The sequence below is a fragment of the Alosa sapidissima genome, chromosome 23, assembly GCF_018492685.1.
Source record: "Alosa sapidissima isolate fAloSap1 chromosome 23, fAloSap1.pri, whole genome shotgun sequence".
Taxonomy (NCBI): domain Eukaryota; kingdom Metazoa; phylum Chordata; class Actinopteri; order Clupeiformes; family Clupeidae; genus Alosa; species Alosa sapidissima.
This window is the reverse complement of record NC_055979.1, coordinates 13,003,394-13,027,104: the sequence shown is the minus strand read 5'-3', so window position 1 is coordinate 13,027,104 and position 23,711 is coordinate 13,003,394. Positions and strand designations below refer to the sequence as shown.

Here is a 23,711-nt window from a genome sequence, read left to right as displayed (position 1 = left end):
GCATCAGGCACACTCGGAGAGTGAGAGAGAGAGTAAGGGAGAGAGAGATCATCTGCTATATCATCCACTCTGAGCCCTCACGTGACGGGCGTGAAGAGATGTGAATCTTTAATGAACACTCTGGCCATCTGTTAGGTAACTGCACAACTTTGTCTCGTCACTCTCCTCCCAAAGCTGGCAAATTCTGCATGTTTGACATAGTACAGAGATTATGTAATATTATAATAGATCAAACATTTTTGTCATGGTCTTTGGAAATGCTGCCATGTTAGTTGCCAAACCTCCTGTTATGAAGGTTAAGAGTTTTGTTGTAATGCTAGCATTGCATTAGGGGTTGTAGGTAATCTGAGAACCGAAAGAGGAAAGAAAAAAAGCAACTGAATGGGGCTCTGTTTGTGTGTATGGAGGCATGACCCCTCGAGCTCAGGATGGAGGAACACAAAGAGGTTCACACTGGGCTTCAAGAAAAATGACAAGTCAAATGATTCAAGATAATGACTTTTGCATGGTCATTTTTAACACTAAGAGATAAACAGCTCACATTTGCCCTGATAGTCCACAATATATTTCAATGCTCCTGTAAAGAGGGTTTAAAAAACAAATCCTGTCAGAGCAAGAACTCAAAGCAACACAAAGAGAGGATGAACGCTGCATAAAAAGTGTGGGGAGAGAAAGGGAGAGAGTGAATGAGAATGGAAGAAAAAAACAGATCGGGTTTTGTGTGTGTGTGTGTGTTGGTATGGGGGGGGGGGGGGGTAGTTGCATCAGGGTGTTGGTGCTGACTCGGGATCAGCTATCCCCTCTCTCTCCTATCTTCCTCTCTCTTTCCCTCCCTCCCTCCATCTCTCTCTCTTCCTCGCTCACTCTTTCACTCTGTGTATAGTGGTCAGCATGCAGAGCTGCGGCCAGTCAGACAGACAACAGGTGGAGAGAGGGGAGGTCTTCCCCCGGGCTGCTGCACTACTCTAGAGCTCCACTGCAAGCCGTCTGGACCCGGAGATGATCCTTCAGTGGGTGAGTCTCTCATCACTTTCTCTGTCTACATCGGAGAAAAGGCTCCAGAATGTTCCCTTCAAAGTCTTGCAGGTTATTGTGGCCAGTTTCCTCAATGTGAAGAGTAGTTGTCCCTTTCTGTCTGTTGCCAGTCGTTATGGATTTTCATGTTTGAATGTGGTGAAGGTTCTTTGTTTAACCAAGATATTCCACGTGCTGCATGTCTACGTCACATTTAAAAAAAAAAGATTCACTGATAAATCGACAGTTTGGCAATAACATATGCGCTGGACTTTAGCAGCCAGTGAATTTGCACAGGCTTGAGTTGTGTAGGTATATGTACATCAACATGTCTTACTCTGGAAACTGCTTCCATATGTTTACATGGAAACGCTCACTGGTATCAAGACAAGGTAACCATTTCTCTGAAAGTGTTAGAATGTGAATTGGCTGTACCCATTGGTTAGATAAGTGTTGCTTGTAAAAGACTGCCTGCGTGTTGACTTTAGTTCACTCTTCTTCGCCTGTCCTGGCTAATTTCAGACATCTCAGACATGTTAGAAAGCCTTCTATAACCTTGTGATTAACTAAAACTGTTTGGTTTACACTGTTATGTATAAGGACTCTATCAGTTGGCTTAGTGTGGCTGCTTTGTGTAAAAAGCATTTAAAGGTCTTTTTTTGTCGGACCTTGTGACTTTTTGCTGATGAAGAAAGATCAGTAATGATGATACTATAAAATATAGACTAGTATACATCTTATAAATGGCTGTGCATTTTATGTGTACATGCATGTTGTGTGTATGTATAACCATGCACATTGCTTCACTGTCTGTCACTTTGATTCTAATTTATGGACTTGGCTGTGATCCTCTGTGGTAGTGAGCGGAGAAAATATTTGCCTGTCCCAGCATCCATCCTGCGAGCTGGGGGGTGTGTTGTTTTTGTGGGGAGGCGGCCGAACCCAAACCCCGCAGAGGAATTAAGTCAAAACAAAACGGGACAAAGACACGGCATTCCGGCGCCGAGCATAGCCCAGTGTTGTCCTAAGAGCAGCCTCGGACACAAGCACACACACACAAACACACACACGCCCAAAGCTCGCTGATCCCAGGGAGAGAGGCAGAACGCTGCGCTGCTTCCTGTCTGAGCGGGCCACTGCAATCCCCTCCAAAGCAACGCGTCCCGTCTGGATCAGTGGTGACCCGCTGTCTGCCCCCTCTGAGATTAGAAACTAAATTCTGTAGCCAGGTGGCTTTGGTGTGCTGACTAGGATGGGACATTTCGAATAGAACTTCGACTAAAGTAGGTCACGCTGCCCGTCACCTGGTCACTCACCAACCCTCTGCAGTGTCTTTGTGATTTTAATTCCTGTAATTGTTTGGGCTGCTGGCGGACTCGGGAGCTTGTCCCTGACAGAGGACTGAGTGTCTGTCTGTCTGTCTGTCTGTCATCAGTGAGAGGTGAAGTGCAGGGCTGAAGTCACATGCTGGGAGTCAGGATGCTCTCTCCTTGACCTCTGCTCCATCCTCACAGGACATGAGGTCAGAGGTGGGAGAGAGACGGTGGGGGACGTGTATCAGCAACTCTCTCTGATATCGCTCCCTGTGTCCTGTCACTCAACAGCCAGAGAAATGAGATGCTGTTTGTCTGTCACCTCACTCATGGCCTGCCAGCTCCAGCAAAGTTCACTGCGAAACCAGAATCCTTTGGGGGTTTTTCTGAAATTGTCAATAATAATTAAATTGGTGCTGATTACATTGTTAAAGATTAATGATAAATTATAAGTGGCCCCTTTTCAAATTAGGGACCCCATGACATAATATCAAGCAAGGCCGCAATTTGCATACAAAACGTGTTTATTGCACAGACACGTTTCAGCTTAGCACCTTTTTCAGCGTGCTTTAGGAGCTGATATGTTAGGCCTAAGACACTGAGAGAAGCCTGCTCCTACCACACAACCCCATGAGGTAAATGAAATTGTTTTGAATCAGATTCATCAGGGGAAATTATAAATACAAATATATTCTGAAGATGTTTAGGGATTCTGTGCTTCATGGTGGTCACCTCCCAGTCTCTCTTTCTTGGTTTGTCATCAGCACTGTTTTCCTATGTGTAATAAGTCCCTGTGTTTATGAAAGGAAACACCCAGCATATCACATTCTCTCATTATCATTCTGTGTTTTCTCTTCCTCATATTTTGAAAAGCAGATGCCAGAAGTGTGAGACAGCAACAAATGGCTTCAACCCAAAGTGGCCTACGTAAGTGCCTGTGGCATTGGATTAAAGTTTTTTTTTGCTTAGGGGGTTATAAAACTGTGTAGCAACATTTTTTCTTTTACCATTTTACAAATTAATTTACACAGTACTGTGAACAGAGAGATGTATTTTCTCTGAGCCATGCCTTGTCCAGCTCCTGAAACCTGACAACTGACAGTCTGACCTCTCTCTGCCCCTTGATCCACCACCTCCTCCCTGGGGCTTCAGGTATCCAGGGCGATGACAACCTCCAGTCCATGTTTGTGGGCACAGTGATGAGGAAGATTAAGTCCCGCACCTGGAAGAAACAGCGCTACTTCAGGCTGCAGGAGGACTGCATGACCATCTGGTATAAGTCCAAGAAGGCGGGCAATGCCCACTCCACCTGTGAGTGTCCACGTCTCAGTTCTACTCACTGCCCACTGCCATGTATTGCGGCACAAAAGCCGGGGGGGGGGGGGGGGGGTGTTCTTTGTCTTGTACACGGTCCAAACATGTTGCTGACTAAGTAATATTATATAAAGTTATGAGAAACAACAGCATACAGTTATAAATGTATAAATGGCATGACAAGTTTTGAGCCCCCTCAGGACAGTCGCAAAAGATGTATGCAAGGCTGGCAGTTCTCAGTGTTATGACGGACTCAAAGAAATACTTACAGTATCAGTCAATGCTAGCACTGATGTGAATGAGACAGCAGCACAGCAGCACTGTGTTTTTGGCCATATTTTACATAAGTGTCCTTAGGTGCTACTTACTATATGTAAGTGATTTCTAATTATAATGTATTTTTTACATTGGCACAAGAATGGCTTTGGGTAATTTTTTTAAGTTTAGAGTCAGGGTTAGGTTAAGGGTGTTTAAGGGCAGTGGTTCTCAAACTTTTCACAGTGAGTACCACCTCAGAAAACAATTGGCTCTCCAAGTACCGCCATATAGCCTGACAATCCAGATCCACATTAAAATGTAGGGTCTGGGCACTCACCGTTCGCAGTGCTCAGTCCGAGGGGCGGGATAATCGGTTGTCTTTCAAATTCCCTCTGCACGCAATAGGACAGTGCTGAGTCTTATGCGTTTTCCCACCAGCGGAGCTAGTTGGCTAGTTCAAACTTTTGCCAACTTAAAACAAGCTTAACTCGTGTCACACTGTTGGCCAACAGCAACATCCATCTTCTTTGTTTTCAAGTAGCAGGGAATTCAAGCCAAACCGTTGCAACTCTGCCATCAATCATTATGTTAAGCCCGCCTAACGACTCTATACACAATTTGATTGGCCTGATAGAAGTTTAATTTTTCGAGCTCACAAGCCAACGGAGAGTTGCTAGACTAGCCCTTCAAGCAAATGTAATTTGCTGCCGCTAGGGTGCGTCTAGATTTCTAGGCTAACCACCATAATGACCGGCATTAAAATACAATAGCGTGGGTCAATTTAATATATTGTACATTGTATTTATTACTAATGTAGTAAGGACACTTTGTTTAACTTTGGGCTGTGGTGAGGTATTAATTATTAATGAATGAATGAATTAGAGAACTTATGGAAAAGCTCTGATCCTGAAGTGATGACCATGATGGATCCAGGACCGATGCGCCTGTTGAATGTTACTGGTCGACAGGTGGCTGAGTTGCTTCAGTGCATCACTAAGCATCACTTGTAATCTGTTCTCAGGTCAGCCTAGGTTACGTGCTTATAGACAACTACCCTCCTATTCCGTCTCATGGCGTGCTGTCCTGTCCTCGCGTCCTGTCCCTGCGTGTGTGACCCCAGCCGGTGTGAGTGCGGGCTGGGCGGCTGAAAACAATCCCTGACCCTCTCTGGTTACCCCCACAAATCTTTGTCGTGTAGGTCAGTAAGTGCGCGTGATGCAAGGGAGACGAGTAGAGGATGCAATCTAAGAGTACTGAGATTGGGCAGTGATGAGCTAGCCACGCTCTTCTGCAGGATTCAGTTCCAGACCTGACGCACTGCTGTTTGTGCTAACAGGATACGCCTCGAGGCCTTGATAAGCAGAATCAGGTGCATTTTGTTCAGCTATACCAGGTTACTTTAGCGGTCTCCTTAGCAGAACAAACTGTTCGCTCTTAATCACATGCCACTAATGACTCGGGATGGGTGCTCGAAAGGCTTTCACCAGGAGAGCTTTTAAATTAAACTTCTATTTGGGTTAAGGATTTGCACTAGGCCTTCTCCATGAATCCCAACAGACAATAATCCTGTAAAGCATAAAAAATGAGGAACAATCAAAACCCCTTATTAGCGCTTATTAAAATTAAACCTATTCAGACACTCTTCTTCTCATCACGCCTCATTCCTCACTTCATCTCTCTCTCTCTCTCACCCACCATTCTCTCTCCTCACCACCAGTCTCGGTGAGTGACGTGGAGGCGGTGCGGGAGGGTCACCAGTCGGAGGTGCTTCTGAGCATCGCTGACGAGTTCCCTCCTGACCGCTGCTTCACCCTGGTGTTCCGTGGTCGCCGTGGCAACCTGGACTTGGTGGCCGAGTCGGCGGAGGAGGCGCAGCTGTGGATCAGGGGAATGCGCAAACTCATCGAGAATGTGGAGAACATGGACCAGAGCGAGAAACTTGACAAGTATCCTTTCAAACAGAGATACAGGACATACTACACTTACATAGGGGGGAAAAAAATTGAATATTTGGCAATTTTCCAAAAGTTGACCTTTCACCCAATGACCCCAGGCCTGTCAAGCAAAATGTAGCCACTCAAACAAGCAGAAAAGGCAAAGGCCTACTCTTTTCTTTATTTTTTGGCCAAGTTCCATATTATAGTAATTACACTAATGTAGGCCATTGGAGTTACTTAAGGTACTGTTAGGACTACTACTACAATAGCTCTTGTCGCTTGTTACTAATAATCATTTCTTACCAGTAGTTATAATTGTAATTGATAGTAAGTTAGTAGGCATAGGCCTACATTAAAGCTGATAAGGGAAGAGACAAAGGACTGATCAGTACTTTGAGTGCAAATCTAAATCAGATCCCCGTCAGGGTCAAGAGCTAGGCCTACATGTCCTCTAAAGCGGTTTGTCCCTTTATTGTACATTTACAGGCATTGTTATCAGTTTGATGTCTGAGTTTCCTTGACTTGCCCACCAGATGGATCTGTGATTGGTTTAAGAAAGCAGACAAGAACAAAGACGGGCGAATGAACTTTAAGGAGGTCCAGGACTTGTTGAAGATGATGAATGTGGATATGAATGAGGACCATGCTCTGAGACTCTTTAAGGTAAGGCCATAATACTGGCTCATGCATTCAGGACATACATTCACTGCACAGAAAAAATAAATAGGCCCTATACTATACTGATATAAGCAAATAGCCAAAGACATCCAGTGCACCTGTTTCCTTTCCATTGACAACTCAAAACTACATGGATAGAAAGTCAGTTCAAATATTATATATGCAATGGTAATTGTATCAGTCAATAGGCATACTGGTTATTACACTTTTAAAGGTGTAACCTACTTAGTGAGAAAACACACTTTTACATTTTGATTAATAATATTAAATGCAACTATTTCCACTCACAAATGGTCTCACTATTTTGTAACATGGTCATACTAGTCATCCTGCTCGGAAATTGCACAATCTTCATCATTGCGGCCTTAGCTGTCTCAGTAGGTTTCACCTATTCTTTTGGACTTGAATCAAGGGTATTTGAAGGGATACCCTATGAAACTCCCCCCTGAAATAATAATGATGATGATCATCTGAAGACAGCAAGTCCTCGGTGCTCTGTCAGGTTTCGCTTACCCGGTGCGGGGTGGTGTGTGTTACGTTACAGATGGCTGATAAGTCCCAGTCGGAGACGCTGGAGGACGACGAGTTTGTGCTCTTCTACAAGATGCTGACACAGCGGGAGGACGTGCTGCGCATCTTCCAGGACTACTCAGGCGACGGACAGAAGTTGACTCTTCGCGACCTGGAGGACTTCCTCCGCGAGGAGCAGCTCGAGACCGACGACGTGCAGCAGCGGGCTCTGGAGCTCATCGAGCGCTACGAACCCTCCGACACCGGTACCGACCAGAACCACACAGATCAAGATCACAGCAGCACACAACTCTATCAGTGATTAAGAGTTCTAGCATCTTTGGCCTGTTTAACAGGGATCTATCTTTTGACGAAGATCCTCTGTTCTAGGAATATGTGTTTGAGCCCTCCTTGTTCATTCATAACTTTGGTTCTGCTGATAGCAGTCAGCACACGTGCACCCCGGTGCTTAGCAAATCTGGTCATACAGGCCCAAGACATACATTGAGCTGCACGTACTTACCTCTCATATAAGCCTACAACTGCAGATAGATTGCTGTATACTTCTCATTTCAACATTTTGTGTTGGAGCACATATATTAGGCTACAGTTCATCTTACTATCTTATCATTGCAAAACAATACATTAAACAGTAATGAGTACTTCCCAGTCACTGAAAACATTTTTTTAGCATTAGATTGAATATCTTTCTTTGTTTTGGATATAGGTATATTTCTCTCATATGCAACCTATAATCCACATCTGACACCACTAAGAATGTAGTCTAAGTCTCACACACTTCCTATTACCTCTTCTACTATCACTGCTAATAATACTATCTATTATCTCCACAGCAAAGAACCTCCAGGCCATGACGATCGATGGCTTCCTGATGTACCTGGGCTCAGCCGAGGGCTCCATCTTCAACCCACAGCACGAAGGTGTCTACCAGGACATGACCCAGCCCCTGTGCCACTATTTCATCTCCTCCTCACACAACACCTACCTGCTGGAGGACCAGCTCAGAGGCCACAGCAGCGTGGAGGGATACATACGGTAAGGCGGCTCAGGGGCCACAGCAACTATGAGGAGGGATACATACCGTAGGGCGGCTCAGGGGACGGAGAAGGCAAATGTAGTGAGGACGTATAATGATACCATTCAGGAATATATATTGTGAAAGTGGAGTTTGTAGGAAAAATAATGGTAGAAGTAAGACACGTCTTTTTTTAACTTTTAGTTCAGTTTTATTTTGACACTTTTTACTACCTTAGCCCTCACAGTGCATGTTTTCTGCAGGGGTCTTATGGGGCACACATATAGTTTGGATTAGTTAGTCTTGAGGAATAGCAGGTGAATGAATCTGTGGTCTTTCTTCTGCTTTAGGACTGCATGGGATAATCTGTGCTGATCCTACTGGATCCAGCTTTTGACATTTATGGGGTTCTGAATCAGAACAACATACCAGATTTTGTGTTGTTATTATACATTATAATAACATTATAATTACACGCTGTCCATTTCAACAGTCACTGTGTTCTTTTCTGACATCTCTTGGTGAGATAATTTATTGTGGATCAAGTCAGCATATCAAGGTCAGATTATTGTTTTGATAGGCTTCATAACTATCAACAAAATGCAGTGGCTTGATATAAAACACACTAGATTGTTGGTACTAGTCAGGATTCGCTTAATCAGTGAGTGTAGACACTTTACTACCGTCCTTCTTCACCAGTGGCAACTTTCGACTCCGAATACTAAATTATGAATCGCAAACTATCAAAATATTGGCAAGCTTGATGTGTCACCCGACTCTAGATGGCACAGGAGCGCGTACATTTGATCTGACCTGACTGTGTGTGTGTGTGTGTGTGTGTGTGTGTGTGTGTGTGTGTGTGTGTGTGTGTGTGTGTGTGTGTGTGTGTGTGTGTGTACACGCAGGGCTCTGAAGCGGGGCTGCCGCTGTGTGGAAGTGGACTGCTGGGACGGGCCCAACGGGGAGCCCATCGTTTACCACGGACACACTTTCACCTCCAAGATCCTCTTCAAGGACGTCGTCATCGCCCTGGGCAACTATGCCTTCAAAGTGCGTTGTCTTCCTGTCTTTTCTTCTGTATACAAAGTGGAGTATGGATATATAAGACCTTAATGGGGCTAATTAGAACATGACTTTACGTGACTTTAACCAGAGCCACGTTCAAAATAGCAAACAATCACACACAAATGGTCTAAGGAGGTAATGCTTCGCTGAACATACCTGTATGCAGGACTGATATACACTGTTTTGAGAAATTGGAATGTTCACGCAAAAACATTCAAATGTTAGTGTTGGGAGTTTTGTGTTTCAGTCTAAGTTTAGAGAAAATGTGTTAAACTCAAACATATGCATGACACATGTGTATGACACATGCAGGGGCAGGGAGAGTGTAGAAGAGGGATGGAAAGGCACTGGGTCAGGGAGTGAGTGAGAGAGTGAGTGGGTGGCAGTTGTGTTCAGACAAGCGTTTGCCCCAAAGACCTGGTGAACGAGTGCCCGAGTTGTGCCCTTGATGCCCATGATGCGTGTCAATCAGGTGAGGTGGATAGAGAAGTGGGTCTAGGCAGGCGGGCGGGCATGCAACATGATCATGGATGCCCGACCCCCTGCCTGCCTGAGTGAGGCTCACTACTGTATGGTGGGTGTTGCCTTTCAACATCTACAGTACACCGTTTTTAATAATTCATATTCTCTCTTTCTCTCTCTCATTCTTTCTCTCATCCATACACAAAAACACATAACACACAAACACACACACTTTATTTCTCTTGCTTACATACACATACATACACACACCTCTCTCTCTCTTTCTCCCCAATTATCTCACCCTGGCCTTCACACTGTGGGTTCTAGGTATCTGAGTACCCGGTCATCTTGTCCATTGAGAACCACTGCAGTGTTGAGCAGCAGAGAATAATGGCCCAGCACCTCAACCAGATCCTGGGAGACAAGTTGCTCAAGAACACGCTGGACGGCAAAGTCCCCGACAGCTTCCCGTCTCCTGAGGTGAGCAAGTCCTGTCTGGCCCTCTGACAGTGGTCATTGCCCTGGGACACGCTGTACTGTTTCAGGGTATGCGTTTCATTTTCCTTTCAGCTCCCATGTTAACAGGTTAAGAGCAGACACACTGGCGTCAATCACACTTTTAATGAAATGAAATCGGTGATAATCAAGAAATGTTACACACACACACACACACACAATGCACAAGCAGCACTGCCAGCATGTCCTTTGGGCCTCCCAACCCAGGCATACAGACAGCTGGGGCAGCCGTGGCCTGCTGGTCAGCTCTTCGGACTTGTAACCGGAGGGTTGCCGGTTCGAACCCCGACCAGTAGGCCACGGCTGAAGTGCCCTTGAGCAAGGCACCTAACCCCTCACTGCTCCCCAAGCGCCGCTGTTGTTGCAGGCAGCTCACTGCTCCGGGATTAGTGTGTGCTTCACCTCACTGTGTGTTCACTGTGTGCTGAGTGTGTTTCACTAATTCACAGATTGGCGCCAGTGTGCAGAGACCAAATTTCCCTCACAGGATCAAAAGAGTATATATACTTATACTTTATATATTAAATGGAGTATATATACTTATACTTTATATAAGTATATATACTATACGCATAAGATGCTGAGGTCCAGTCCAGACACACAGGTCCAGTTTGATCCGATATAGATTCGCAACCTCGCATTGCCACATGCAACATGGGAAGACTTGCCATGCCATGTGTCTTTCTCACTCTGGGGAGTTCTATAATATAAACAACAATGTAGTCCTCTGTGTTACGCAATGTATTTACTTGTGTATTTACTTGTGTAGTGTGTGCATTTAAATAAGATAGACATGTTTCTAATTGAATACAACCTTAATTGCAAGTATAGAAAAAGGCAAAGTTAGACATAGCTCTTAAATAAGATAGACATGTTTCTAATTGAATACAACCTTAATTGCAAGTATAGAAAAAGGCAAAGTTAGACATAGCTTTGGATAGTCCTCTGCTGTCCAGTCCCCCTCTCACCCTCAGTCTGACCGGCTAGTTGTATTAACTGCCCAGTCCTGCTGCTGCAACCCTCACTTTCACTTCTTTCATTGGTGGGGGTACAGTGCTATACGATCTGTATGTGCAACAAGGGAACGGTGAATTATTAAAACGCCTAATATCGTTCCCCCCTGTTCACAAGTTCACAATGGGGTTTGGGGAGCAACACCACCAGAGTATGATTGGGCTCCATTCAGCCTGACTTCTTTGAAGTAGAGGGATGGAAAGTTCCAGGTTGAAGAGTAACTCTGAGAGAATGGGGCAGAGCAAGATGATCAAGACGTTACATCACAGTCTTGATTAGATCAATGTTTCATGTAATTAAGTGACGTAACACTAAATTCAATGCTTCCTGTTCTGCATAAAGGGTAGCCTGATAGCTTAATGTTACTATAGAGATTTGTCCCTACATTTTTAATCAGAGAAGCACTTTGTTGGGCTTCATGGTATTGCTGTATCTAAACCTGTAACCTGTATCTAAATGTGTAATGTCCATAGATCATATGCATCACATACAGTACAGTGGTATGTGGTGAAAAATAACCTATAGGAATCATATACATTTACATAGTGTGTGTATCATGCACATTTACATAATGGAAAGTTATGCATTGAATAGTGTGTATATCACATCCACTTACCAGTGTATGTGTGTGTGTCATCTCTCTTTGTGTGTGTGTGTGTGTGTGTGTGTAGGATATGAAAAAGAAGATCCTGCTGAAGGGGAAGAAGATCGGCGGTCTTGAGGAGAGCATGAGTGGCCTGGTGGAGGACTCACTGACCGGGGAGGTGAGCGACGAGGATGAATCTGTCGACCTCGACGACGAGAACCAGCACCACGACAGCATCCGACGCCGCACCAAGGTGAATGTAGGATCCGGCACCCCACTCGCCACCTAAGCCCGTCTCCCCTCCTCACAACTCTCTCCCTCCCAGTCCCTGTTCCCACCTTCCATGAATAATCCAAAACTTTACCTCAACAGGCTGTTTGAATAGTCAGACTCAGTCCTTGCCTATACTGTATCTGCTCCTCATCTTTGAAGTTCATACCTTCCACATTGAACATGACTAGTCTGCTGTCAGCGTTTATTGTATAAGCAGTGCACCATGGAAAATCCCCACTGATATCGGAAAGCTTTACCTGGTGTCTGTCTGTCTTCTGTAAAGTAACCTGTGGAGTTAGCCCTGAGCCGACATATACACCACCATCTTACGTTAAACTTGACTTCGGCTAGTATTTTACCAGCAGTTCCACCAGCTTTAACTCATAAAAGATCAATGGATACAAGTGAGGGGTGCAGTGAGATGGATCTCCTTTGAATGAGCAAGAGGGTGAGAGAGAGAGAGAGAGAGAGAGAGAGAGAGAGAGAGAGAGAGAGAGAGAGGAGGAGGGGGGATCCGTTGTCAGTGTTATGTGAACAGTGGTCTGGAGATAAGGTGGAGACGACTAATAGCCGTCAGCTCTCTCTCTCTTTCTTTCTGTCTCTCTCTCCCTCCATTCTTCTTCATGGCTGTACCATGTTGCCATGTGAGCGCAGTGTAGCTCCTTTCCATACGCCGCCGTGTCACTTGCAGAGGCGGACAGAGTACACAGCTTCATTACTTGAGTAAAAGTACAGATACCCTTTGCTAAATTGTACAAGTAAAAGTACAACAGTCAGATGTCTACTTAAGTAAAAGTACTGAAGTACTTGTTTTTAAAAGTACTTGAGTATCAAGAGTACAAGAGTAGCCTACTGTACATTTTCTAAATATTGCATTACTACTGCCACAGTGCTTACATTGTACAGATGGTCCTACATGGAGTTATGAAAAATGTTAATGTTAATACCTTGGAGAATGTAAAAGGAATTGAAAGTAAAACCAAGTTATTTTCTTTTTTTTACCATGTTGCCAGGGATGGGCAGTATTTCTAATACATGTATTTAAAATACGTATTTCAAATACAAAATACAATTTTTTCATTGAAACACTTGAAGCGAAAACTATCATTAACTTGTTCAGAAAATTGAAATAGTCTGGCGAGGTGGGGCCACGGGTTGGCACATTCCCGGGATGGACCTGCTACGTCTTCATCCATTATTTCGTCCATGGTTTTGTCTCCTATCTAAATCTGACCATGGAGTTGACTTTGGCGGAAAGCTGAAGGTGATTGCTGATAGGCTGTCCCAATCAGTGACGCCTGCACAATCCAATCACGTTTGAGGGAAACGACAAATTGAGGGTTTCCAAGATTTCTCTTTTTTCCTTTTTTTTTTTAGAAGAAGTAATGGGTACTCACGGTTATGGATAGAAATGTAGTGGAGTAAAGAGTACAATATTTGCCTCTCAAATGTACTTGAGTAAAGTCATGAGTACTCCCCAAAAAATGATACTCGAGTAAAGTACAGATCCCTCAAAATTGTACTCAAGTACTGTACTCAAGTAAATGTACTCAGTTACTGTCCGGCTCTGGTCACTTGATCCCTTGAACGGTGGTAATTGCAGTCAGGGATCACCTTTGTTGCGCTGTGCCCCGTACCGTTTCATAATCCCGCTGAAACCAGACATGTTTTCAACCCTTTCACACGTGGACAGCTTCAATTTTTTTGTTTTTGTCTGCACACTTATTTAAGCCTTGGCCACATCTCCATCTCTGTATACACAGATAACTATGAAAAGCCACCCATTGAGAATTATAGACAGGGGGACGAAATTATTAAAATTGGGCCCCTCATCCACATTCCCTCCAGGATCATCAGTGTCTTGAGGCAAGAGATGGCGGGTGGGAGGACATGAGCGAATCTGCAGCTGTTTGAGTGTAGCTTTAGCCTCTACGTGGTCCGTGAGCAGGTTTTCATCACTGGTACTGTGAGTGACCCTGGGCTCGTCCACACGTGCCAGGCAACGCCTGACTGGGCCTGGCTGGCTTTCATTTGCCATGTTTGACAGCTGTCTGACAGACAGACAGCGAGCTGCGAGTCTGCTCTGGAGTAAAGGAGAGGAGATCGGCTTTCACCCGCGGGCCAGGTGGCGATCGCGGGGAGCCTGGCTAATGATTTTGGCTTCGAGCCCTTGTGGTACAGGCCAAGCTGCACCCTTTCACGAGACACTACATGATGGGAAGACTTGGGTGACCTACTACGAAGTAAAAGACTAGGGGTTTCACAATGGATGTGCCTTTTGGGAAAGGGTATATCGGATCATGTGAAAAACATGGGTCACCCTGAAGCTAATTTTTAAATACTTTTATCCAGCCAGGTCAAGGGGTACATTTTATGATTTTTTTCTCTCCTTGAGAATCAGACTCATTTTGACCCTGATTTTATATATACATGTATAAAAATATAATATATTTTATCCAAAGCAACTTACATATGTCTCGGGTTTTGCCCCCACTTACTTGAATGCCCATATACAGGCATATACCTCCCGACCGTTGTGCTCCTCAGAGGAATGACATCTGGCTCTGCCACCTGTACGTACACTCAGGGCAATACAAACTTTTCTCATCTGTTCCCCGCTGGCGGAACACGCTACCAGTTCCTGACAGAGCAGGGGCATCCCTCTCTACCTACAAAAACTCCTGAGGACCCAGACATGCTAATTCTAGCACTTCTGACTAGAACTGACACTTGACTGTATGGAAGTAGCACTTACTGCTGCACTAACTTGTCCTTATCGCACTGTACCATAATTGTTTCCCTTGTTGAAAGTCGCTTTGGTTAAAAATGTAAATGTAATGTTATGTAATGTCAATTAATACAAGGGCCAGTCTCCCCAGAGCAATTTGGGGTAAAGTGCCTTGCTCAAGGGCAACGATAGCTGCCGGGACTTGGACCCACATCTTGTCTGGCTACTGCATGCTAGTCCAGTTCCTTAGCCACCACTGCCCACCACCTGCTGTTGTTGGCACGTTGCTTTCATACAGGAAAAAATGTTGGCCAACAATTTTCAGCCAGTGATTTTGTCTTCTCCTCACAGAAGTCCAAGCAGCGCCTGTCCAAGGAGCTGTCTGACTGTGTGGTGTACTGCAAGAGTGTGCATTTCAGCAGCTTCAAGAACTCCCGCATCCACGACAAATTCTATGAGATCTCCTCTTTCACAGAGTCCAAGGCCCGCAAGTACATGAGAGAGGCAGGTGAGCCGCCATTTTCTGATCTCATCTGATGATTCTGTACCAAAATCTGGAAAAACATGGACATGGGCTCGTCACATATGTGGTGTGTGTGTGTCCCAATCAGGAGCTGAATTTGTATATCACAATGCAAGACAACTGTCCAGAATCTACCCAAGCGGTCTGCGAACAGACTCCTCAAACTTTAACCCACAGGACATGTGGAGTGTCGGTTGCCAAATTGGTAAGGGACATTTGTTTAGACTATTTGTTTGTTTGTTTTGTTTCCACAAGTATGATTTGCTCTGCAGATCTATTCATGAGATCCTGTCATTACTAACTTTTCTGCAAACTGCAGTTGCACTGAATTTCCAGACAGCTGGGGTCGAGATGGATCTCAATGATGGACTTTTCAGTCAAAATGGCCGCTGTGGCTATGTCCTGAAACCGGAGTTCATGAGGAGCTCTGAGAGAGGATTCGATCCAGATCACCCCCAGAACCATAATGGATACCAGCCCCTCAAGCTTACCATACAGGTACGGACCTGAGATGTGTATATAATGTGTATAAGTACTCGAAAACCAACTCAAAAAGGACTTTAATGAGAAGACTGAAATTGTGCAATTTTTGTGTAATTGATGTTTTTTTTCTGATTTATGGAATGGGTTTAAAACACGCTCTAACTTCAGTAATGAGCAAAGGGCAAAGTCAGGGAACCGGCAAGGTTTCATCTTGTGCATGAACCAAAAGCTATTGTGTGGTGTGTGTGTGAGCAATGAGCATCTGACCCACTGATGTTTGCACCTTGCTATGATATTAAATTCGCATATATATCTCTCACTCTCTCTTTCTCAGGTGATAAGTGGTCAGCAGCTTCCAAAGGTGAATATCAAAGAGGGGTCTATTGTCGACCCTTTAGTGAGGGTAGAGATCTATGGAGTCCCCATGGACCAAGCCAAGCAAGAAACCAGATACATCGACAACAATGGTAAGGGTCTGGCATCTCTTGTGTATTTATATTTGTTTATGTGGTAAGCTACTAAAAAAGGCAACATGTAGCATCACTTAAAATAAAAGAACGGTATATTAGGTTTGAGTATGAATGACAAACAAAATACATGCTTCAAAAGTCTCCCCAAGAGTACAAGAGCAGTGTCCATCATTGACACACGCATCCACAAGATATTACCGGTAATTAGTCCAAAGAGGGGGTTTACACAGATCCTACCTTGTGTTAATAGTAAAAACATTTGTAAAAACTTCCAACACTTTAAGTAAACTCTCCTAACTGATAGCACTTGTGTTGAACGACCCCAGGGTTTAATCCGGTGTGGTACGACACCCTTAACTTCATCATCCACACCCCTGAATTCGCTCTGGTACGCTTCGTGGTAGAGGACTACGACAAGACATCCAAGAATGACTTTGTAGGGCAGTACACTTTGCCTTTCTCGTGTATTCAACAAGGTAGGCCATCATCATTATCATCATAAACCTGATCTATACTAGCACTGCATCTAGTATAGAAACCAGAGTAATCACAAAACACTAAAAACTAAACAGACATATGACACTAAAAACACTAAACCAGTGCTAATCTCAAGGTCCTATAATGTATTCAGAACCTTAATATACAGTACCTCTCTTGTCTTGTATGCATTTCAACTATTCTTTCTCAACCTGTAAACCTATAAACCTGTTGTAAGTTGTACGTAAAACTATTGGTCTCTTTCTCTCTTCATCTTTCAGGGTACAGGCACATTCAGCTGCTGTCCAAAGACGGGACCAGCATCCATCCCTCTTCACTGTTTGTGCATGTCAGGATCACCAAGCATGTGACGCAACACTGTTAGCTCACACAGACATGACTTCAAATCAGTCATCATCATCATCATCCGCTTCAATCATCTTTTTCTCTAAGCAATCAATGACAGACAGGCCGAAAGGGTGATAGACAGCCAGACGTAGTTCTGTGTGGTACAAATATTTGAGCAATCCCCTGGTAATGGACATTGAGCAATTAATATCTTCCATTTCATTATAAACAGAGTGTATCAAAACATAATTACGCCAAAAATTTTTGTAGCTCTTTAACAACTAAGCTGTGTGGTTTTGCTTTAAAGCAAATTCTAGTTTAATCATTCTTGGTAACCTGTGATATTTGGTGTGAACTGTGCCCTACCCACTGCAAATATAGAGTTTGATCATAATCTTGTCTGTACTGTCCTTCCTAGACGGTTTGAGCTTCATGAGGACAAGATAATGTGAATGTTGACAAGAATAATGCTGTAATGAAATGGACTAATTACAACAATTTTAAAAGGTGTGCATTTACTTTGAGTATAATTGTGTGGATAGTTAGGGGGCATACTCTGATGCCACGAAAAGCCTTTAGGGACAATTTCAGAATCAGCTCCTACTACACCAGCAACCTTTCACTTGTGTTTCTTTGGCAAATGAGTCCCTGATGACAACTAGGCATCACACAATCCTCTCCTGCCACCTCATGTACCTGCATGTTTACCTTACTATGTGCTTTAAGGTTTATTCAGTTTTGTTTGTCCAGAAAATGTTATGCTTGCCTTCTCCTCACTGCATTACAGACCTTAAGTATCATATACTTAGGACTCTTCGCATAGGAGTTATTTTATATCAAATGTAAAAATGATTGCCGCTTGTTTTAATAGTATTATATTTTTATATTGGCCCTCTAGCTTCTAATGTAAATGCTCACACAATTGTGTTTTGGTTTTTGTAGCGATCCATTTGGATCTTACATTTGTTGTGTTTGTATATATGTATGTACGTATATTACTGGATCCAAATACTGTATTTGCTACACCCATCTCATAATAAAGCTGATTTTGAAAAGAATTTGACTTTTGGCATGTTTGGATTTAGAAATATATTTTCGATTCATCAGGTTATTAGCTACATATGTGTTTAAGATGCACTGCCCAAGTACTAACATTATGAAATTAAAAATCAAGTTGTCAGAAGGACAACCCATTCTCCCTCCTTCGCCTCTGATTTCTTAAGGAAAATAGAGATACTAAATATCACAATTTCAGTAAACAACAATTTTATTAACAAAGAAAATACTATTAGGTACTATTACCATTGTCTCAACATTTCAGTCACATATATATATATATTTTTGTTTGTTTCTTCAAACAGGATACATGAAATGGATCTGTAATGTTTGATTACAATTAAGATCATGATCATCAATAATCTGTTTTCAATTCTTTCCATTTTCTTCTAATGTATACTTATTTCCTCTACAAAAATGACTACTAAGCCACAACGGTTAATAACAGGAGTCCAGAAATGTAAAATATCCCTTTAACATCTTGGCAAAGAGCTGCGGCACTTGTGGTGCTAATAGAAAGGGGTCTGTTATTCTCTTATTTTCATAAACATTTTGTAGCCACTGTGACAGTGACAACTTATGGTACACTTGGATCATTCAAATCGCTCGCTCTCTGCAAAGGTTTCATTTTGTTCATTAATTTGTCTAACCGGTTTCCAAACCAACAGCCCAATAAAAGAGAAATGCAAATGCAAAATGTATGTAAAATATCTAACCATTGGACAGTGGCATCACTGTGATGGCAGTCTTGGCTGGTGACAGATTAAACTTCCCTGTCGGGAAGGGAATAGGGGACACCCCTCCACAGAGAATGGGGCCACACAAACCAGGTTTACTTCCTGCTGCTGACGGTGATCCAGGTGTCGTCCTTGGGCGTGGCTACCAGTTCGTACCTGGCCTCAACAACCTGCCTGTCTGTGCCGTGGAGCTTCAGCCGACGCACCAGACTGCTGAGCAGCACGGTGGCCACCGTGTAGGCAAACCTGCAGACAAGGAGAGGAAGGTGTTTGGAATCATGAAGCTCAAGATGCCTAACACCACATCAGAGGTTGTTGTCAGTTATGCTAACACGCATGCACGCACGCACGCACTAACTTCCTGTTCACCTTAGCTCCGGGCAAGCCTGTTTCCCAGAGAATCCTAGAAGGGAGAAGCTTTTCCTGGAGTCCTCTTCTCTGAATCTATCAGGGTCGAATCTGAGCAGACAAAGAGTGTTAATGGAGGTGTCTAGAACACTGCAGAGGATTGAGAAAAATACAATCTTAATCTTTTTACCCAGAAATACAATTTCCTCCATACAAACCTGTAGGGTAGAGGCCACGTGTCTCCATCCTGGAGTACCACACCAAGAGCATAGATGACAAGAGTCTGAAATACCACAAAGAAATCAGTGTCAAAGTAGAAAACAAATAATAAATAATAACTTGTATCAAAAGCATCTATACTATAAAACACTATAGACATTAGGAAAAAGATAACTTAAATTGGACTTCATGTTTAAAGAGAAAAGCACATGTCTGTATGAGTTTAGTTACCTCTTTAGGAATGACATGCTGATCGACCTTCCCCTCCACCTCTTGTAAGGTTGCAGCAATGGGTGTGAGCTTGGCTGTTCGCACAGTTTCATTCAAAATTTGCTGACAATACCTGTACAAAATAAGGATAACACTAAATATACAGAGTATACCTGTACCCTAACATATAACTATATTAGAAATCACAGAACAAAATGACTCCAGTGTTTGATTGACAGCCAGAATGGATATCTGTTCCTTACTTGAGTTCCGGAATCTTCTCCAGGGTAACAGGCCCGTCCCCTAAGACCTCAGTAAATTCTTTCAGTAGTTTCTCCTGCACATCCTTAGCAGTGGAGAGGAAATGCACAGCCCAGATACACACTGGGAATACAAATGAGAAAAAGACATTTAATGCAGACTAGAGAAAGAAAAAGATCAACCTCTTGTAAGGTGGAAAGATATAGGATATAGATGACAGAACAGCGCTAACTCACAGTTAGCAGTGATAACACATCCAGAAAGAGTGAAGACCATGGCATCCTCCATCACCTACAAGGACAGAGCCAGTACAGGGTTAGGGAATAAAAGTGATAACAGTACAAAAGTCAGCACATTTGTATGAGAGTGAGGACACAGGTGGTCCTGAAAGATGTGTGCATTGACTGTGGTTTTGGTCTAGTGCCTGTGCAGACGTGTGACCAGGAAGAGACATAAAATGTACCTGTTTTTCAGAGAGTTTAGCCTGTATGAGGGAGTCCATGAGGGATGATTGGCCCGAGCCATGCCCCTTGATATCTCTCACCACAGACTTCAACACTGACTCCATCTCTGCCAATGCTGTTGCAGCACGCACACACACGCACACGCACACACACACACAGATGATTGAGGGTTGCACACACACACACACACACACACAAAATGAAGGGTGACTGATATCCTGAATGATCAGAGAGGAGCAATGCTGCCTGGGTGCGTACCGCTGTCATAGTGGCCTTTCCTGCTGGAGCTCTTCTCCATGGACCCATCAAGGTAGCCTCTGCCGATCTCTGACCAAATCTAGTAGTTAGATGATCACAATGCATAAACATCACCCCAAAAGTATCGACCATATCATTTCATTTGAACATGTATTCTTTATGAATCTATGAAAAATAGCAACCAGACAACAATACAGGCTCAACAAAATATTCAAGGCAGAGATGTCTCACCGCATCATGGTTCTTTCGGAAGCGTATGACCTCAGTATCATTGGCAAATCGGTCCCCCAGAGCTAGCTGAGTGACAGTTTTCATAGCCAATCCGAGTAGGTGAGCACATAGGGGAATGTGCTGGGACTCGGGAAAAGACTGCCATTTGGTAACCAACTCTTCCCCCAGCTGAGACAGGAAAAAGAACAGTAGGAGAGAGAGAGAGAGAAAGGAGAGAGAGAGAGAGAGAGAGAGAGAGAGAGAGAGAGAGAGAGAGAGAGAGAGAGAGAGAGAGAGAGAGAGAGAGAGATGACACATGTAGGTTCTAGTGATTTAAGAACAGCTGTGTTGTTAAGCCCAATGCGAAGTGGAATGGTTGCTAAGCAATGTTATGATGCAGCAACTCTAACTTTTGTATCAATTTGTGGTGGCGCACTAATATAGAATGAAATGCGGTTAATGTGACAGGTTGCACTGGGTTTTTACAACGGAATCGAACGGGATTCAGCCAATCATAATCAAGGACCGGAACTACCTGTTTTAGAAGGCTTGTTGAAACATAATACATCTTGTTTTGATAATCCACTGGCCTACAGATGTGAAAGCCTACTGGGATTTATCCCTGTATGCCAGATGGCCAATACTCCACTGGCTGTACTGATGTATGCATCTTCAGCACAACACTAGTAGGCAGTGGTGTAGTCTAGTTAGCTGTAGTGGGTATACTGTGGTGTAGTCTAGTTAGCTGTAGTGGGTATACTGTGGTATAGTCTAGATAGATAGATAGATAGATAGATAGATAGATAGATAGATAGATAGATAGATCTATTGATCCCCAGGGAAAATTCAAGGTCAAGGTAGTTAGCTGTAGTGGGTATACTGTGATCAACCCCAAATGTTAATACGTATCCTTGCCTATTTTAAGAGGGTATACTGAGATGGTGATGTTTTTTAAGTGGGTATACTGCGTAGCCCTGCGTATCACGTACACTAAACCACTGCAAGTAGGAGAATCACCTGGATGAGGTGGATATGTCAGAACCTGTCAGGTCCCATAACCCTGGTGTGTGTGCTGAAAAAAATAGAGTGGTGCACTACCGTGCGCTACCCGGCCAAAATCCTGGCGTGCCAGAGAGATCTGTCATTTTGACGTCACAGTGTCCCGCTACTGGTCGGGTGCGGCGAGTATGTAGTAGGGTTTAGTCACCTTCTGCAGCAGAGGGAAGTTGTTCTGCAGGGTGGTGTTGATGGCGCTCTCATACACCTTCTTCCTCAGGACGGTCTCCGTTGCTCCTGCACTCCAGCCAGACTGGTAGCCAAGCAATGACTTCAGCATGGTCTCAAAAGAGTCCACTGCAAAACAATACATACATGGTGAGTTCCTATCAGAGATATAGAGGTATAAATAAACTAACTAGAATAATGTGAAAACACTGAAGGGGTCCTCATGTAAGAAAAAGAGAAATGTTACGACAGTAGAGACAAGGGTAGTTACTCAGGCAACTGCAGTCCCTCACCCTGTTACACAATATACGGTAAACCAGTGGAATCAAAACCATCAAAATCATACATGATCCTGATGATCATGAAAGAGGGCTGACATTTGGTGACCCTTTGTCTTGTATAAAAAATTGAAGTACATGGACCAGTATTTTATTTATGCGATCGTCCCTCCTCCTCTGGGACTAATTCCCCTTACACGTCTGTCCTGCTCTTTCTTTTGTCCTGTCTTATATGTTGTGTTATGTCTTATGTCTCTATGCTGCATGGGTAAATTGCCCCTCGGGGATAAATTTGGAGTTTTTGGAATTGAATTGAATTAAATTGAAGATCTTACAATCTTAACACCCCCCTACCCCCACCCACCCCTACCCGGAGGACAAGGGTAAAAAAAAAACTTTGTGCAGGAACTCACTGGTTTTGTTGGGGTTGATGTGTTGTCTTAACTGATCCACAGTTCCCAGACTGACCACAGGACGGCGGCCGAACCAGAAGGATGCCACCGGGCCAAACTGGTCATGGAGGCCGACCAGGAATTCATGCAAGCTGCCTTTGTTGACAACGTCCTGCAAGTTGCCATCCCTGATGAAATACACAACAGCGAGACCTGAAGACACAGTAGGCCTACACTATGGCCCTGGAGAGCCGTTCTGATTTGAAAGCAATTGGGGGGGGGGGGGGCTTACTTCTCTTCAGTGGGGTTGAGGCCAGGAATACCAGATGCTTGTCTCGAAGACTATAAGAAGAACGAAAGTTACTAAGATAACTAGTGGATATTGCAGTGCTATGGTGTAGAAGTCATAAAATAATCAAAATAGCCAAATTATCATATTCCTCCGCATCTTATGTATTCGTTCAGAACTGGCCAGATGATTTCAAATGACTCCATCTTCAAGTTATTATCCAAGTGGATTTAGTGATTGATAAGAAGGCATTCGTGTTGCTGTGCTAACATGAAGATCTAAAGTCACAAAATTATAGTTCTAAAAAACTGTCACAGCTGGCAAGAAAAAGAAACCTCGCCCAAGTTAGTGGAATTGCAACTTTCTTACCGGGTATAAATAAAGCACCGCACCAATCAGGATAACGACAAATGTCACAGCAAATATCACAAAATCAAGCATGGTTTCTGATGCATTTAGGAATACTTATTTCGTGCAGCAATGCCAGTGTAACCTACATTACTGGCTAACAAACTTACTGCCAGCTACCACGTCTACCAGATGAAACATCCGCGAACATCTGAGCTCGATTAACTTCCCTGTAGGAAGTAGAATTCACTGCCGACCAATCGATTGCAGACGCACTCGCACTCACTTGGCACGCACCAATGATCATTCAAATGAGAAGGGTCTTTTTAATAATAAAAAAAAAATGCAATGATGCATAAATTTTGAGATATAGTTAAGAATGCCACTTTAACAATTAAAAAAAAGTTTTGAC

At 43.6% G+C, this 23,711-nt stretch overlaps 2 protein-coding genes across 3 annotated transcripts; one reads left to right on the top strand and one right to left on the bottom strand.

The window, feature by feature from the left end:
• Positions 1–877: 877 nt before the first annotated feature.
• On the top strand, positions 878–18,040 carry plcd4a (phospholipase C, delta 4a). 2 transcript variants are annotated; one of them, XM_042081391.1, is made up of 16 exons: positions 878–1,014; positions 3,201–3,254; positions 3,480–3,638; positions 5,617–5,845; positions 6,370–6,499; positions 7,059–7,290; positions 7,879–8,080; positions 8,966–9,110; positions 9,915–10,067; positions 11,789–11,956; positions 15,056–15,212; positions 15,316–15,432; positions 15,547–15,725; positions 16,045–16,177; positions 16,507–16,656; positions 16,939–18,040. In XM_042081391.1, the coding sequence occupies exons 2-16, from the start codon at positions 3,230–3,232 to the stop codon at positions 17,040–17,042; spliced, it is 2,283 nt and encodes a 760-aa protein (XP_041937325.1). In that variant the 5' UTR covers positions 878–1,014; positions 3,201–3,229; the 3' UTR covers positions 17,043–18,040. The 2 variants fall into 2 exon arrangements, with proteins under 2 accessions (XP_041937325.1, XP_041937324.1); XM_042081390.1 differs by having other exon boundaries at positions 931–1,014; positions 3,204–3,254.
• Positions 18,041–18,343: 303 nt separating this feature from the next.
• On the bottom strand, positions 18,344–23,539 carry LOC121698885 (cytochrome P450 20A1). Its single transcript, XM_042081384.1, has 13 exons — positions 23,321–23,539; positions 22,955–23,004; positions 22,684–22,850; positions 21,976–22,121; positions 20,790–20,957; positions 20,559–20,637; positions 20,300–20,415; positions 20,073–20,127; positions 19,839–19,959; positions 19,597–19,708; positions 19,365–19,429; positions 19,168–19,257; positions 18,344–19,044 (listed from the first exon to the last, which is right to left on the bottom strand). Exons 1-13 carry the CDS (start codon positions 23,390–23,392, stop codon positions 18,894–18,896), a joined length of 1,392 nt encoding a protein of 463 aa, XP_041937318.1. The 5' UTR covers positions 23,393–23,539; the 3' UTR covers positions 18,344–18,893.
• Between the last annotated feature and the right edge of the window lie 172 nt (positions 23,540–23,711).

What these genes read in the sequence shown, in the direction of transcription:
- plcd4a (XM_042081391.1), top strand. Translation starts at nt 3,230, where the DNA reads ATGGCTTCAACCCAAAGTGGCCTAC. An exon ending in AGCGTGGAGGGATACATACG is followed by an intron (nt 8,081 to 8,965) that starts GTAAGGCGGCTC and finishes GTGTACACGCAG; the next exon opens with GGCTCTGAAGCGGGGCTGCC. An exon ending in GCATCCGACGCCGCACCAAG is followed by an intron (nt 11,957 to 15,055) that starts GTGAATGTAGGA and finishes TTCTCCTCACAG; the next exon opens with AAGTCCAAGCAGCGCCTGTC.
- LOC121698885 (XM_042081384.1), bottom strand. Translation starts at nt 23,392, where the DNA reads ATGCTTGATTTTGTGATATTTGCTGTGACATTTGTCGTTATCCTGATT. An exon ending in AGCATGTCATTCCTAAAGAG is followed by an intron (nt 19,430 to 19,596) that starts GTAACTAAACTC and finishes GTGGTATTTCAG; the next exon opens with ACTCTTGTCATCTATGCTCT. An exon ending in CAGGCTTGCCCGGAGCTAAG is followed by an intron (nt 19,045 to 19,167) that starts GTGAACAGGAAG and finishes CCTTGTCTGCAG; the next exon opens with GTTTGCCTACACGGTGGCCA.